At 33.5% G+C, this 18596-nt stretch overlaps 1 protein-coding gene across 1 annotated transcript in view; it reads right to left on the reverse strand.

The window, feature by feature from the left end:
* The window catches only part of LOC117684160 (uncharacterized), a 48497-nt gene extending 41468 nt beyond the window's left edge, over nt 1-7029 (reverse strand). Inside the window, exons 1-6 of the mRNA XM_066065870.1 lie at nt 6892-7029; nt 6706-6774; nt 4924-4983; nt 4399-4737; nt 3301-3944; nt 643-799 (exon numbers count right to left, since the gene is read on the reverse strand). Of these exons, the coding sequence (XP_065921942.1) occupies nt 643-799; nt 3301-3944; nt 4399-4737; nt 4924-4983; nt 6706-6709 (1204 nt within the window). The 5' untranslated portion in view covers nt 6710-6774; nt 6892-7029. The remainder of the gene's footprint in view (nt 1-642; nt 800-3300; nt 3945-4398; nt 4738-4923; nt 4984-6705; nt 6775-6891) is intronic.
* Nucleotides 7030-18596: the final 11567 nt, after the last annotated feature.

The raw sequence follows: 18596 nt of genomic DNA on the forward strand, positions 1-18596 counted from the left end.
TCAATAAAGACATAGAGACTTCACTGAGAGGCCGTTCACGCAAAATATATGACGCACACTGCAGTACTAACATTTCCATGCGCTTGCATGGCTATGAAGCGGAACTCCAGGCAAACTCAATATTTTTGTGTTGGCTCAACGCTTAATTATATTTGTCTTTTTTTATTGGATTTATTCAATTTTGAGCATCGTAATTTTTCAAAATTTCATCTTTTAAAATGATATATAAAGTATGTGAAAATTGTGTAAAAATTCGATATTTAGAAATCATGCTTTGTGTGTCACCTTGTCTCTTTAACTTTTGACGTCGCGCGCGTGCCCAGATTTTTTCTTTAATATTGGTATCAGCCTTGAGCAATGTGGAAAGAAAAAAAAAGTCCACAATAATGAACTAACAAAGGGGTCAATATTCTTCTGTCATTGCCCTTCAAGATTGATGTCATATTACCTTTTGGGGGTCTTATAATGAACGAAGTATTGTTGTTACGTGGAAGATGACTCAAAAGAATTTATATTTGTACATAAAAGGCAGAATTCGAAGCCATTAAACCGATTTAATGATTGGTGAAGATCCGAGGTAAAATTCAAGGTTCGTGATTATTGTGACATATTCTTGATTCATTTACCTTAGATATAACTTACCATCAGGGTGATCTTGTTGTAGTATACGGACAACAAACTGCGTGAGTAAGCACCGAAACCACCAAGTCCTTCTTGTATCACTAGTTCCTTTCATGAACGGAGACAAATCTAAAAGTTTCTGTACACCTGCCTTTAGCTTTGATTGTTGTCTCAGTATCTATTAAAACAATTTTTAAGAACCAAAACTACTAATATGAGATAATTTTCTTTTACGAAACGAAACAATCAAATCTGACCCAATTATTCCCTCTAGCAATGTTTTAGCTTAAAACAAATAAAGTACAATTACATATGTTTTCAATTTTTTCACATTAACCAAAATAGATCGGTGGTAGACATAAATTATTTCCAAAAAATCAAGAACAATAATTAATCAGTTGACATTACAAATTGAATTTGTACACAAGGTCCATGTTTGCCATGTTTCCTGACCTTGATCGATTTTGGGGGTTTTTTTTAGGGGGGGGGGGGGTTGCATGGGCACTGCTGGGACCTATTTTAAAAACACATGTATTGTATGTGAATGAATAAAGAAGAAAGATGCGACACTCTTTTTAAGGCAAAATCGGGTTTAACAAATTCTGGGCGTTTCTCAAAGAAGAAGGTACGGCTCCTTTCAATATTTGCCCTAAACTTCAAAAGTTGTTTAAGCTTCATGAAAATACTCATATACCATCTTAAACAGATGTGTATATAAAGTACCAAGTTATACATTTTTTATCCTTTTTCAAAATATGATGACCTCAACATTTGTCAAAATTTTTGGATGCAGTCAAAAATGATAAAAAAACGGCACATTTTGTCATAGTTTTTTGAATAGGAAAATGTGTTTGCACCCGCAGTTCACAACGAAACTGATATATTTTAAGTGATATCACAAGATAGAGCTAAGATGATAATTTTATTGTGGCGACGGCTTTAAACATAGTTTTCTTTTTATAAAACTACTGAAGATTTAGTGTCTTCTTTTCAATTTTATGAAGAATACGGGATAATGTACGATGTATGAGGTCACAATTACCACTAAATTTAGGTATACTTGTGAAAAAATGTTACAGGTCAATTTTTATCCGGGTTTTACAAAGGGAAATCTGGTTACTGATATGGTGAAAATGGTGGGCGTGCGGGCGGCTGCCGAAAGGATACCCTTATTGTACGGATAACTCCTACAGTTTTCAGGATAGGATAATGTTCTTTTGCAGATCAATCGGACATGCATCAGAAGTGTGCATATTGCTAGGATTTTGACTTCTGATGATTTCTGAAAAAAATACCACCTGTTGAACAAAATATAGCATATAGGGTATCCCTATTGTACGAATAACCTTCCTACAATTTTCAAGATAGGAATATAGGTACATGTAATGTTCATCAATTCTGGGTTGACAAATGGATTATTTATACTGTTCACACAAAAGAAAACCCGGTTTGCTGTCACATTGACAGTAATTCTCTTGTCTGATATATTTTTTTTCAAAAAATATTTTTATACAGGACAATATATGACTGAACTCGTCGTTATATTATCACTAAATTTAGTACACATTTCAGCAATAGTTTCAAAGAATTTTAAACATAAAAGTTTATATATTCCTTTATTTCTAATAATTTTTACAATCTAATTTTGCAAAAATGAGGTCACAGCGCACGGTCAATATTTGTGTTCCGTCAACAATAATCCATATTATGTTGAAAGTAATATCTCCATAAATTTGGCTTAAAACAAAATATTATTGAAATCTCATATTAAGAATGTTCATGCTATTCCATGTATTAATTTAAATAATAACAGGTATATAAAATTGTTGATAAGATATTAGTAACTTAAGACAGATAGTCGTCTCTAAAATTGACTAAAACATTGATGTCGCCGGACGTCACGGCGCAACGAATAGTATAAACAGAATGGAGGTAACTCGGTGTAAAGCCGATAAAAAGACATATATCCTTCGCGATAAAATGTAAAATATATTTTACGAGAAATGCCATGATTTCTTAAAAAGTCAACTTGTAGACATGTTTTGCTATTTAATATTGTTTTGTTTTTTAAATAATAAGGGTTTTTTTCGGTAAGTACTTCTTTTATTTCATTGGAGAGCTGATAAAATCTTTTCCCGATCTATAAAAGTGCATAAGGCCAGAGCCTATCTCTGCTTTCCTTAGCGCTGAGCGGATGTGAGTCACTGACTCTCCCTAGGTTGGTAACCAGTCGATCGCAGGTTAACTTTCAGCGTATGTCGGTACCTACATGTAATTTCAGCTAGGTAGATTGGGACAATGTGGATAAAGGGGGTTTTCTAAGGGAACAGCCCCAACATCAAGAGTCCACAGCGAACTTAGTTTGGCGATTTTTTGTTATGGCCTAACGCATATGAACACTAGGCCATGTGTTTCACTTCGGAGGAAGTATTGCAATTTAAAACGTTTGCACAGAGAAAATGATTTTAAAAAATCGGCTTCTTTAAATCTATATAACCAGTTTCTTTTTAGGTCGAAGCACCTTAAATTACACCTTAAATTATTATTAATCTTCGAATATAAAATTCCTTGGATTTGTATAAAAACTGTTTCCTTTTTTCTTAATCTTTTATCATATTGATAAAAATACTAAAAAATGATTCTATTTATTTCAAATCAATCATTCCGATTCATATTTACCAGATTTCCTGTATGAAAAAGAGCAGCCAGTCCTTCAATGCAAATGACTCCATCGTCCATGCTAAATTCTGGAATAAAATCGTCCACATCTTCCCCCAATAATGAACTATCATCTAAGTCCACATTTTCTAAATCAAATATACATTTTGCTGTTTTGGCAAAAACCCGAACATCTGGGTCACTTCTTTCCATGATCTGTTTAGTTTTTGATTGCAGGGTGTTCATAACACGCCGGACACAAGCAATCCAATCGTCCATTGCTTCGACTGCTTTTAGATAAATAAAGCAATTGAACATAATACCGAGTTGAATCAAAGGTTTGAAAATGGAGAATGTTTTCTTCGTTTTCGCAATGGCAGTAAATAGCTGGACCGTGCCGGTGTCATACAGATTCATCAGATCTTCCCTAGAAAACTTTTTATGATCAATCTCCAAAATAATGTCGGTCAGTTCTTGAATACAAATACTTCTTACAAATTTATTTTTGCATGAGAGAAACATAAAGACGTCGGCAATTTTGTTATCCAGCTTCAGACTCGGAAGCAGATGAACAGTTATGAACTTCTTCAGGTCCTGTTGATCATCTGTTTGTGATTTGTCCATTTCTTGACATATCATGGCAACAGACATTTCTTCATAATTACCTGTAAGTCGATATATACATCTACTATATTTGATTAATATATTCGATATATTATAACGACAACAAAAAGTGTTATTTATGAAAATTTCGATACAAATATAATAAAATTAAGATAACTACTGTAGATTCCTTATTTTACGCGAGTACTTAATTCCGCGATTCAACGATTTTCCATCAAATCGCGAGAACATAGAATCGCGAATGCCGAAATTTTATCATAGTTTCATGTAGTTTACATTTGTCCGAAAATTAAAAGCGAGATTTTAGAATTCGCGAGACGGGCTTCTCGCGATTTTACGCGGATATTAATTCCTCGCGTTTAATTAGGAATTTACAGTATGTTGACGATCACTGGTATCATAATATCATGGTATTAACAAAGTATGCTTGGAACAATAATAACTCCAAGGAATTTATTCAACGTCCAGTATAAAGTGCCATAGAATCAAAGGTACCTTTTGGGGACATCAAAAACGTGCTGATCACAGGATTGTGACCGTTTTCTTTGTACAGATCAAATTTAATCGCATCAATAAACGTATCTTCTAATCTATTGTCTTTCATTTTTGGTTTACAGCGTACTTCACCAAAAGTTGAGTACCCATACTCATCGTCATCCAGGTCTTCTATTCGTCTGTTAGAGGAGACATGTTGTAGGGGAAGATCTCCAATAACATCTTTGCTGAAAATTCTCCTGGTTGAGGAATAATTAATAGGCTGCTTGGGAATTGGTGATGTCGGTAAAAGAGGTCGGATTATGTCATCACTAGGTTCTTTACTTGCGTCAGAGTTACCTGTCAATTTGAAGTATACTTATATTCGTTTTTATACATTAATATAAAGTTTACAAAAGTTTTAGATTTGAGCAATTACTGTATCATTTTGCACAGATTGCATATATCAAATTTTGCGTAAAAATCTCTGCCATTCATAGAAGAAAACGAATGAATTTGTCAGAATATCAGAATACAAGTTCAAACCTGTGTCTTTTTCTTTCTTGGTCTTTAGTATCTTTTTAAAGATCTTGTTTTTGATGATCTCTTGAAATCGAAAGACACGATCATGAAATAGAAAAAATCATTCAAAATACACAACTATAAAAAAAACCCAGACGATACAATTTCAGTACTGCCGCTTATAAGATCAATTTCATGATTGCAAAGATTTTAATTAAGATGGATGGTCAACATTTGATGAAGAGAACTCTGGTATCTATGCTAGTTATAGAAAACTTGAAAGAAAATCTGAAATTTCCTCAAATTTTGGCTTTTAAGCTGCTTAAAAGAGCACTTTTGAGCTTAACTGAAAAGATACTTATAAAGAAAATTCAAACAAGACAGCAAAGAAATCGCTTAAAAAATTCAAAGCTGAACAATGAAAATATACTTTATTCATGCTATTAGCCAGTATAAGGCTTAGGCCAGCATTTTTGGCAGATAATAAAGAGGCATGGTTAGCTACCAAATATGCTAAGACGACAATTAATTTCAGCCGAGGGTTTAGTATAAATGCAGAGACGCAACGAAAAATTCATGGCAGATATCCTTGCAGGAGACAAAAAGTATACGCTTTACGAGGTGAAAGTTCATCTGGAAAAAGAACACTAATGGATCTACCAAGCAAATATCGTGTCTCATACAGACATCTAAGAGCACAAGTCCAAATGGTTCAGAGAAAAATGTGTTTAAATCAAAACTGATTTGAACAGCTTAGACGCCCCTCTTCTATTGTAAAGAACCGCTACGGAAACAACAGTGAAGATGAATTTTGATACGACAAGCCAAAGATAACTCCATTCAAAACTTGTGCTGTGAAAGTTGGTGAGAAATATCACACATTATTAAAATCGCACGAACAATTTGCACACCCACTGAATTAAAAGACTTGTTTCGTCCGTAAAGCAGGCAGGAAAGTCGGGATCATTTGGAACAAGACCTTTGAAATATTGGTCAGGGAGGTTTGAAATACTGGTTTAATACATTTTTAGTCGGGCTCTGCTAAAAGCAGAGTCCTGGCTGTAGGCAGGCAAATCGCCAATGTTACTATAAATAGCACAACTTCAAAAGTAAACAAAAAACCAAACAGCGTCATAGTAAAAACTTCCGCTATACCAAATAGTTACACAGAGAGCCACGTTTTGTCAAAAGTGTTGGCATTTTGTTTCTTCTTTTTTAATTTCGAGAAAAGAGAGAGAGATTTTTAGTCTTTACTACACAATATGCTTAAAGACACGCCAAAAGAGCCCGGCTTTCAGTACTTCAGTACTTTGATTATTCTATTGTCATGTTGGCCCCATCCTGAACCCCTGATCCAAGAGCCAATAATTTCACAATTTTGGTTGAGGGCTTCATGGATATCATGATCATGCATTTAGTTATATTTTCCCAACATATGTGGGAGAAGAAAAAGATTTACGATTTCCCGCGGGGGTGATAGAGCTTTAAATTTTCAAACTTAGATTTCCCTTACAAAATAGTAACAATTGGCCTTTTAGTTTTCAAGAAGAAGTTAAAAATGTAAAATTATTAACGCACGACAACGGACGAAAACCAATTGTAATAGGTCACTTGAGTGGCTCATGTGACTTTAAAAGTAGTTTGTTTGGTAAATCATGACAATACAAAACTCTGCACTTTGTACACATGTATGTTACTGATAATGCCGAGAAATATGACAGTGCATCGTAGTGTAAACAGATATTGCAGATAAAATCAACGCCCATCTTAAAAAAGCTGCTTAGTTTAGACAGAAATTAGACTTACCCATCCCTATTTCTTTTGCACGTTTCCTTCCTATTTGCTTTGTTTGCTTCGATGTTTCTTGATTTTGTTCTGTGACCAAAAAAGACAGTATTGTAGTTATTTTTCCTTCAGAAATAAATTCTAATAACTGTATAATTTCCCATTTGAACAGTAATATTTATATAGATATGATACTATAACACTTACATGAAAGGTTAATCTCTGGCGAACACCTGAAGAAAACGAATAACATCACTCATAATTAATTTTTCGTTCGAATGCATTACATGATCTATGCTTGGACGTTGTTTTAAGGATAACAGTTTTGACCTGCCGTGCAGAGATATGAAGAAGGAGGAGTAAAGGGGGGCACAACTCTACGAAGGATAATTTGATTTGTTAAAGTCAACATTATCTGAACAATTAGAAAAAACAAGACTTTGACCTGTGCGTGCACGGGTTGTCATTGCCTATAATATCGGACATTTACGAAATAGATATTGTTGACATTTACGTAACCATAATGCTATTAATTTCACTACACTCTGCTTAGTTAGAATAATCTAACGGTGTCTCAGGACAGAAGAAGTCAATACTTTTTCACTAACGTTGATGATTTCTGGATTTCTTAAAGGAGTTTCCGTTGATTATTAATCAGCGAACCTTGATTGAGAAAAAATAAAAACAAATTGGTAATCTTCAAGCACCAATGATATTTAAAATGTATAAAATAAAAGACAGTACTCCTCCAAATTCTCGGTATTAAAGCCAAAAATTCGATTCTATTATTTTAATATAGAAGTATAGATAGATATCATCGTGCATCATTCATTAGCGAAAAAAACATGAAAGTATATGTTTGTATAAAGCAAACGCACAAAGTCACAATAGGAGTAAGGCGTTTGTTTTACAATCTTATGTAACATGTGGTTTTTTGTTGAGATACATGTAGGCTTGTTGTGACATGATAAATGGAAACTGTTTAAAATTGTAATCAGTAGTAATTATAGACACAAGAAAGATTTTTTTTAATGTGTGTCTGCACTGAAATCCACTTGTTTTATTTTGTTTGTAAGTGTTTAGTTTTTTCAGCAATGTATTTTGCAAAAGTAATGTATAGATTATAACAAGAATACCCTAATACGGGACAAGATCGCGTATATGTAGCCCCCGATATTGTATCTCAGTAATTTATCTTAATGTTTTTTGTTATGATTTATTTTGTTTTGATGAGTCAATATTACACCCGAACACCATAAATCGAAAGAAAAGACTTGTAGAAACACGTTCTGAACAAAACTAATATGATAACCATTGCACTGCCAAGGAATATCCAATGAATGTCGAAACAAAACAGACTGAAATCAAGGTACACATACTTAAAAAATCTTTCAAAAATCCTCGATAATAATAATTATTGTAGACCGTGTTCCCGTGTATGTTATAACATCGCACATGTGCAAACCACACACTCTGGCACATCGAGCAATGTCAATGACTGCATGGATTTTAGAAACAGAGTGATGGAAACGGTGATACGCTGTTACTTTCTTGGAATAACTATCATTTATCTACTGTGTTGGACGTAGTGCTGCTTGGGTTTTCAAAAAGATGCAGACGTTAAGCACTCTGTATGAACGACACACGTGTTCGATGTGCATGCGAAGTAAGGCAGCACCATCTGAGCAAAATGATACGGATTCCTTGGAAATTCCTTTAAAGAATAAATATATTTTGTGTTTTATTGATTGAGGTTTCCTTAATTCGTTATTACTATTTTACTACAATGCGTAGTTTTTGCATTTGGAAGTCCGTGAAACCTGAATGCCTTGATCGGAAAGCAACCGACCGTAACTTTTTCAACCGGTATATATACCCCAGTCACCCTTGTGAATGTTATTGTTATATATCTACATTCTACTGTGTTTTCCCATTAAATTCTGTGATCTTCAAATGCCTCTAAATGCAACAAGTAGTCAAAGGTCAAATTGACGAGTTTTATTATGACGTCACAAACGCTGAACGCTGCAAACTGCAACGTCACAAGCGAAAATCAAAGTTCACGCTTGTGGCTGTTACTGTGGCTCTTCCATTAATATTAACTTACCCTTAGAATAAGATAGGAATTTTAAGGCATGAATCACATTTGCAGACAAGGCAAGAAGTTGAAAAAATGTAAATATAAGCATTAAATCATGATTTTTTGAAGTATACACTCTCATAACTGCCGCGGTGTGTGCATACAAATTTTCATAACGCGCTAACGCGCGTTACTCAATTTGTATGCACACACAGCGGCAGTTATGAGAGTGTATACTTCAAAAAATCATGATTCAATGCTATAATATCTACATTTTCCAGTGTCTTTGCCTGTGATAACACTACGTATCGATTTTGTTCTATATAACTCCAAATTGAGGCTCCAGCGGGATTTGCTTATTATTTGAATTATTTTAAAATTAGTACTGCAACGAGTACTATATTGGCGAAACGAGCAATCCACTTCGGGCCCGTGTGCATAAACAACAAATAAACACTCCGGGATATCAACAGATACCGTTAAGTGAGCATTTGGATATTTGCGGCAATAAACAGTTTTAAATATTTCCGTTTTAAAAACGGTTGAGTGACAGTCATGTTCGAAGAAGAGAAAAAGAAAAACATTTTATCCGTATTTTTAAACCCAAATTAAACTGTCTGTAATAATCATGTATTGAATTATATTTACATTCCACATATATTTTGCATGTAAAGCTACCGCAGATATAGCACCATAACACATACAGGGTACTAATAGGTTAAATCACGAGTTTTAATTGTGACGTCACAAACGTTGAACGCTGATAAATACAACGTCACAAACGAAAATCAAAGTTCACGCTTGTGGCTGTTACAGTGGCTCTTCCATTAATTTAAATTTACCCATAGGATAGTACAGTAATTTTGAGGTATAATTCGCATTTGCGTACAAGGCAAGAAGGTAAAAAATGTAAATATAAGCATTAAATCCTTATTTTTGAAAGATATAGTCTCATAACTGCAACGGTGTGTGCAAACAAATTTTCAATTATTCAATTTGTATGCACACACCGTTGCAGTTATGAGACTATATCTTTCAAAAAATAAGGATTCAATACTTAAGGTAATTATCCATACGTCACAAAACAACGTCTGACGTAATTCACGCGTTATTACGTCTTATCCGTGCCCGATCTAATTGAGACCGAACGTTAGAAGGTGCATTTCAAAACAAAGAAATCAAGCTGACATAGAAGTTGATTCAAAACAAAGATATCAAAAATCCTGACAACTGCAATCAATTAGGCCTACCGGGGTATTAATCAGCGAAATAACATGACTGGGTTGTGTCGATTGTGTTCTCGTTTTGAAAATATAGACCGCTTACTTTTGTACTGCATAACCATCAATCCAATATAAGGTTAAATTTAATCCAACTCGTCGAACATTTAAAATCCCTTAAAGTCCATAAACATCCAAAATGAAATCCTGACCGAGATCTATATTTCAGTGCATAAGGGAGATAAAAACACAAGGGGAAATAATTTGACCTATATCAAGACATCTTTATCCTATTCGCGATTTATTTCCCACCCCAAAAAAAGTTTTTAGAATTAAAATCATGCGCTGAAGAGAAGTTATTTCATTATAAGAACAGTCTTTAAATTAAAAACAGTAAAAAAAAAGTTTGAATAGAGGTTTTGTCTTGAAGGCATATATCAGGTATTTAGCATTATCAACGCATGTGACTGCAATTTCTAAATACCGATCTCGATCCATTATACTTACCAATATCCAAAAAACCATCTATTGCGATTTAAATTATACAGATTAATCAACAGTTTGTTTAAATCATGTTTTCTAATTAACAATAATCAAAACATATTTGTTTAGAGTTATAAAATAATTAACCTATGCACAGTTTTATTTTTACGGATCTTTTGTTCAAAATATATATTTTAATGATTTTACCAAAAATATGCCAATTGTGATCCTGAAAAGGCCGGTCCCTTGGGTAATTTTATTTCCAATTGATTAAGGGCGTTAAGGTGTAAATAATATCAAAATTTTACAGAATTCTGTACGTAAATAAAATTATAAGAGCATAAATTCTCTTTGAAAATTTATTCATTTTTATCCAATTTGTATGCAGATTTATCTATCTTTTGATAAATAAGCAAGTGTAACATAAAAAATTTTGTTTTGAAATAATAATTTCTTTATTTTACATAGGATATAAGTCAAAAATGATTTTGTGAAAGTCAAATTTCAGGCTTAGGCTTACATTCTTTATGTATGAGAAAAGCGCCATTTTCCGCAATCGGTTCTATTTTTAGCAACGGCCCTGGCTTTTATAATACCGATGGACCAGCCAACAGGGTAAAATTTGATAAGAACATATCCTCAGATACACGTTTGAAAAATATGAAAAAATTATGTACGCATTTTATTTATCTAGTGGGGTATGGACCATTACCTTAAGTATATTATCTACTATGTTGCATATTATTTTTTTTTCTCGCTAAATCTAACTATGACGTCTTAATAGACATTGCCGATCAAAGATTTTGACGTCACGTTACTAAGCTACCATTATATAGCTTCTGAAGATTTTAAAATGAAAGCGCTTAACGAGGCCAGGTCTAATTTGTCCTGCCCTAGATTTTGGAATGAAATTTTTTACATGAAATTCTACTGATATAATTATTATTTTAAGATAAAAAAATAAGACATTTACCACATCGTTTGTTTAAGGGGTCATCTCGAAGATTGTTAATTTTTAACATAGGACCCTATGGGATTTTGCTTGAAATGTATCAATTTTAAACATTTTTTTTAAAACTTCTGCCCTAGGGTTTTCTTTTTCTTTTTAATAACATATTAAAGTTATTACTAAAAGGCATCAAATGGTCAAATAAAAAAACACCTTTTACTTCCTGTTTTGTTCCAGGGGTCTTATCAAAATTGTTTTTTGTATGCCCAATTTCCCAGTTTGTCAGATAATGGCTATTTTTAATTTGACAAAGAAGGAAATGGTGATCTTTATAGTATTATTAAAACATTCAGACAAATTAAAGTAATAAATAAATATATAACATCACATATTAAGGGTCATTCATATAAAATACATGGTTAATGTCTTGAAATATATGAATTAAGCTATATTTAGGCGGGTTAAGAAAACGTGACAGAGGGCTAGGCTTGCTGAACCCTCTTCACGTTTTCGACCCGAGCCCAAATATAGCTTATACTTCGAGACTTTAATGTTTATTCCACATTATAATATCAATTTTACGTATCAAACGAGCTATTTTCAACAAATGTTGCTGAATATCTGCAGTTGAAACTACATGTATCACGCCATGGCGTCAACAAAGCGAAATGATGACGTCACAATACGAATGAAACGCTGCGCGAAAGCGTGCGTACCCGTTCTGTACTGGGCCTTGTTAAGCTTTTCGTGTTTTCTTTTTTACCGTTTATCTATAACTCGCCGACCACTGTAGATTTTATTGTGTTTATATATATATATATATATATATATATATATATATATATATATATATATATATATATATATATATATATATATATATATATATATAATTATTATTATTATTACAAGGCAATTCTTATATCGCATCCTATATTAGCCCGATGTCGCGGTATATCAGCCCGAGAGCCGTCAGGATGCGATATAAAAATTGCCATGTTATGATTTTTATATCATATACTTAAAGAAAATATTAAAGAAACAATAAAAAAACATCATGTGATGAATGATTATTGTTAAGAAATCGCTATATGTCTATATATTCCATCTCTGATAATCTTCCATGAAATTTTTCCGCCAGCTGTTTGTATACTAGGTTGACGTCGATGTAACTTTTTACGTCATACTCGGAGATCGGAGTTGAACGACGCATACCGAACTCTACGTCATAATAGCCGGTGATTAACGGAAAGGGGTGTGATAAAACATCCGAAGATTGTCGGAGAGGGGTGTGATATATAGAGGATATCTATATTGTGTGATTTTATATTTGCTTTATCCAACGAGTTGAAATGGTGTATATATTCGCGAGGCTTGCCCCCCCCCCCCCCCAATAGCCCGGGTTCATATATACAAACACAAAGAATAAGTCCAGTGCTCAAACAACTTTCATCTATAGCGCTTTCGCCCTACCGGGCTCTTCAGTAGATTAAACAAAGTAAACAAGAACATTATGACGTCAATCTCGTGACGTTAGTTAGGCAACGTTATACAAACAAAGTGTTGAAGACGTGATTGTGACGTCAAAACATAGTGACGTCAAAACATTATACAGTGCATAAAAAGAGTCAACACAATTAGTATGTTAAAAGTCCAGTGTCTCTTGTACATAATTATATACATGTATGTACAGTTGAAGAGATATTATATGCAGCTGTTAAAAATTCATAATATTAAGAATTTAACTTAGGTTTAAACAGTTCAACAAAATGGTATTCTTTAGCTTTACGTAATTGTTTATTGTTTTCTTTCACTTTATAAAATAGGGAAAATATAAACATTCTCTTTTCGCATATATCGAAATGGCTGCTGCATGTTGTGTTTCTCACAGATAGGTTTCTAATCTGTTGCTTGTGGACGCGCATTCTATCTGCGAGTTTTGTTCCAGTTTGTCCTATATAGTTGTCACCACAAGTAGGACACGTCATACAGTAAATCAGGTTCTTGGATTTGCAATTCATTGTTGAATTAACGTTAAAATGCATACTGTTCTTGAACATTATAGATGGGCCGGTTTGAAGAAAAGGACATGTCCTGCATCGTGGATCCTCGCATATAGATACAGTTGAATTTACAGGGTTTGAAGTGAATTTGGCTTGGTAAGAATATTCCTCAGATCTGGAGGTTGACGTCTGCTGTAAAGTATATCATTAGGCTGGATCAGTTCTTGTAAGTTTTTCGATTGTTGTAGAATAGGGAAAAACTGTTTGGCTGATTTAAACATGTTGTGATTTCTCAACAAGAGAACAAAAGGAATTTTGTTATTGTTGCTTTCCTCATGTTGTTTAATTGATCTAAGTTCTGCAATTGGTGTTTCTGTCGCCTTACGTATTGCTGATTCAATGAGCTGTATAGGGTATTTTTGTATAGTAAGAAATATTTTAAGTTCGGACAATCTTGTTTTCCACCGTTCTTCATCTACAACGATGGTACAGATTCGCCAGGCCATATTAAAAGCGATGTTTCGTTTTGTATGAGAAGGACGACATGAATCAAAAATCAAATATTGGTGAGGGTCTGTCTTCTTGTAGTAAAGATCCGTAGTAATTTTCATTCCCTCTTTTATCACTAAAATGTCCAAAAATGGTAATTCTTTTCCACTAATTTCTATTGTAAATTGTAGGCTGTCATGTAGAAAATTTAGAATTTTGTGGACATTTTTTAAGTCATCCAGTGATTTTGTCCAAAAAATGAAACAATCGTATAGGTACCATTAGTATAAAGGAAGCTGACAAAGGCGGAGCAATCGTCATCATTGATAGAGACCACTACAAAGAAATTGGTTCTTGGTTACCTCGAAGAAAAACTTACTTCAGAGTGCATAACATTTTTTGGAGAAGAATGTACCCTAAACATAAAAAACAACTGGAAACGCTACCAAGACGATTGTTTCATTTTTTGGACAAAATCACTGGATAATGGTATCATCACTTCTAATATTTTCTAATGCTTTTCTTTCTAATATTGTAATGTTATCTCGTACACAGATATCGGTCTGGTTTATTTGAGCTGCGGTTTTTAGCAATAAATATAATCTTCTAATTGTTTGTCTCTGTTTGAGTTGAGTTTAAAATTACTTTTGTTTCTCACCGATTGTTCATCGCTGTTTTCCGAGTTTTGAAGGAAAAAAACTCTCATATATATATATATATGTGTGTGTGTGTGTGTGTGTGTGTGTGTGTGTGTGTTCAAAGATAATAAATTATAATAGTTTTATTGGGTATACTATCAGGCTATTTGAAATTTGAAAATTAATCATTATTTTATCAAAAAATAATTAGACGAGACAGACGCGTCAGAATAAATTCCGTTGTGGAACGATCTAAACGAATCCTTAAAAATCAGAAATCACGGACCCCAACACGCTTTAGCAGTAATGCAATAAAATACAAATGAAAGTATTTAGTTATTCGCGAAAAGGTTGTTACAAATCGTTGAAGACGAGTATAATAATTAAAGATAGATTAACAGACCATTTGGTCCAACAACAATTAGTAGATATCTTTTGCGATGGTTTGACCTTTGACTATCTCAGAATGAAAATACTTCGAGAGAACCCTAGAGACTTGCAACTGGAGTCAACGATTCAAGTAGCTATGCACAAACACAATTTAAGACAAAGAATAGCCATAAGAGGATCAAATATGACAAATACTGTACAGAATGACGACAACAGACAGACTTTTTCAAGGTTTGACACTATGTGCCTCTCTTAAGCGAACGATTGGTAAACTAGACAGGAAGAAGCTAGGGCCATTGATAATTCCAGAAACAGTGGGTTATTCAAGTGTAAGAAAATGGGCCATAGGCAAAATAAACTTCAGGTAAGATCCAGCCCCCAATCGAATAAACGACCCAATCAAAACCGGGCTGTACATAATGTTGAACAAAGTCCCCACCGATTGAGTGCTGGAATTGTGGCAGTTTATGGCATGTGCGCGCAGATTGCTGGAGCTCACACAGGTATCAGAGGACACAACAAAATCGAGGTAGGTCAGCGATTGTCAAGAATCACTTGACTTTAAAGACCAAGTTGATAGGAGATCACACAAAAACTGTAGCCGTCGCGCCATTTTTGACAAACAAAATCAGTAAAAGTAGGATGTTCTTCGTTCGTTGAAGCCCAAATGAAGAACTATCACAAAAGACCTACATTTGAAATTAATTCTACTTACAACCTCAGTAGCTGTTTATTAAAAATAGGTAAAAATAAATTTAGAGCTTTGGTAGATACTGGCGCGGCCGTATCTTTAATCAGTAAAAGAATGTATTATAATTTGTTTCTCCGCCCAAACTTGTGTAAAAATGATATTTTCTCTTCAAGCAGCAAATGCTACAATGTAATTCCTTAATCGCAATAGGATATGTAAATATTTCATATAAGATATCAGGGTTAACTTTAGACCATAAACCGAAACCTGATTCTCGGTCGAGATTGGCTCAGGAAAAACAATGTTCGTTTATATTTGATCTGAATTATTCGCATTGATGGCAGGACTTATGCCGAATTAAAAGAAGATCTGCTCATTTCAACAATTGTAAGAACAACCAAGAATTCCCAAAGGTTTTCTGATATGTTACATAATTAAGGGTTTTAATGGGCTAGTAGTCAAATATTTCGATCATTTATATCTTAAAAAAGAGAATTACTCTGAAAGCATTATAGAAGAGAAGATGCTCAGAATAACGTTAGTAATAATATGTAAACCATTAAAGTTTTGTTTAATGGCCCCTATCAGGAGATAAAGGTCGACCCTTAAAACAATCTTTTCCAAATATCTCAAGAATGGTTACGAATTTCTAAACACTTGTTGAACAAAATATGTTTAATTTTAAGACACCTTTCATTTGCAACTGATATCAAAAAAGGGGCTAGCCCCTAAAAAAAATGGGACAAGAGGGATCTAAATGTTCCAATCGAAGCTCTAATAAATGCATCAGAAACAAAACAAGGGCGAGAAGTCCAATACATTTATGATTTACATGTATTTGTTTAAAAAAAGATATAGAAGAAAAGAGTCTTTTAAAAATCAAATGATTTTTTCTTCTATTTCCAAATAATGTTAAACTGTTTAATAGCAAAATAAGGGTTTTAGATGTATCCTAACTTCTAAAATTGGACGGAAGACCTCCTCGTTGCTTTTTTTTAAAATTTTTTTTTTTTACAAATTTTGTGCCCGCGATTTCTCAAAAACGCCTCTGCAGATTTTAAAGAAACTTTCAGATCTAAAGATATTGATCTGAACTTAATATACAATTTTATTTTGATGACGTCATTTTCGTGATTGAGATAATGACGTTTTAGCGATTTTAAGAGGGTCGGCTTGTCCAGGGATCTCCTCCTAAACGGTAAAAGATATTGAGTTCAAACTTTCAGGGATTGTAGACAAGAGATTGTATATGTGCCATTTGGTATTCATATTTGTCATGCTCAAAACGCGTTAGAGCTCGCCTTGTCCCGAAAATTGAGACTAAAATTTTTCTTTTCTTTGTTTATCTCTTTTCTTAAACAATTTTGTTAACACATGTAATGTAAAAAAAAGTCAAAATTTAAAAGACCCTTCGTTTGATATCAAGGAAAAGGGGCTGACCCTATAAATTAGGGATCTAGAGGGGTCCAAAGTTTTTTATTTATAACTCTTTACTGAAGAATATTTCGCGATAGATTATAGAAGCAAAAATGTTTATCTTAGTGTTATCTACCCATACAGTATAATTATTTTTTCATATATTACGTAATTAGGGGTAATTAGGGGTCAGAAGTTCAATACCTATATCTCGTAAAGGAAAATATTTTGATAAGCAATATAGAAGAAAACATGCTCATAATGATATACTGTACAATATTCAATCATCAAAATTTCGTTAAACGGACCTGATAAGGAGATAAGGGGTCGGTCCCTAATATGTTCTTTCTCAGATATCTCAAGGACGGTAAACACTTGTTGAAACTAGAGGAAACTAAAGTATTTTATTTATAGCTCTTTAATGGTGGATATTTTGCAATAGATCATAGAAGCAAAAATGTTTATCTTACTGTTATCTACCAATACAGAATAATAATTTTCTTAAATAGAAAGTAATTACGGGTGTTGGGGGGTAAGTTCAAAACCTGATTACCTATATCTCGTAAAGGGAAAATATTTTGATAAGCAATATGGAAGAAAAGATGCTCACAATGATATACTGGACAATAACAAATCAACAAAATTTCGTTAAGCGGACCCGATAAGAAGATAAGGGGTAAGCCCCTAAAATGTTCCTTCTCAGATATCTCAAGAACGGTGAACTTTTTTTTGTTAGTGGGGGAATTTATCATAACGAAATACTACAGAGACAGGTTAAGTGCATTGGCTAGACAGATAACGAATAATTGTTTATATTCGTAGAGAAGTGGGTAATTAAGTCCAGTGATGAACCTGTCTGCGCCGGGCCAGAAATTATGAATAAACATATTATGAATAAACTGTTCGGTCTCGCTTTCTAAAGGAACATTACAGTAATGAATAAATTTAGTTAATTTCTTCATAGTAACATTTTTAATAAATCAAAGTCTTTCAAATATTAAAGGGTGTGTGATCGAATCGGGAGTGATGTATGCAAATGTTTATTGTTGGATAATAAATGATACACAGAAGCAACCTCGGACTGAGGAATCATACATTTTATTATCCGATATTTTGATTAATCATTATTCACGGCATGTTATCAGACCTCAAAATTTCAAAACAATCGGTGAACAAACGAGCGAGATATTAAGGATCAAAGTTGGCGTCTAGAAGAAATAAAAATAATAAGACATTTGAAATTTTTTCAGAATAATAGTAAGGTCTTCTGCTCGGATGGGCATGCGAAGTAAGGCAGCACTATCTGTGCAAAATAATATGGATACCTTGGAAATTCTTTCAAAGAACAAATACATTTTGTGTTTTATTGATTATAGTTTCCTTTATTCTTTACTACCATCATTTTACTACAATGTGTAGTTCATGCATTTAGAAGTCCGTGCAACCTGATGCCTCGATCGAAAAGCAATCGACTGTAACTTAACTTTTTAAACCGGTATATATACCCCAGTGGGAGTAGAGGAGCGATCGAAACTAATATGGCGACCAAATGC

This window comes from Magallana gigas, chromosome 7, assembly GCF_963853765.1.
Source record: "Magallana gigas chromosome 7, xbMagGiga1.1, whole genome shotgun sequence".
Taxonomy (NCBI): Eukaryota; Metazoa; Mollusca; class Bivalvia; order Ostreida; family Ostreidae; genus Magallana; species Magallana gigas.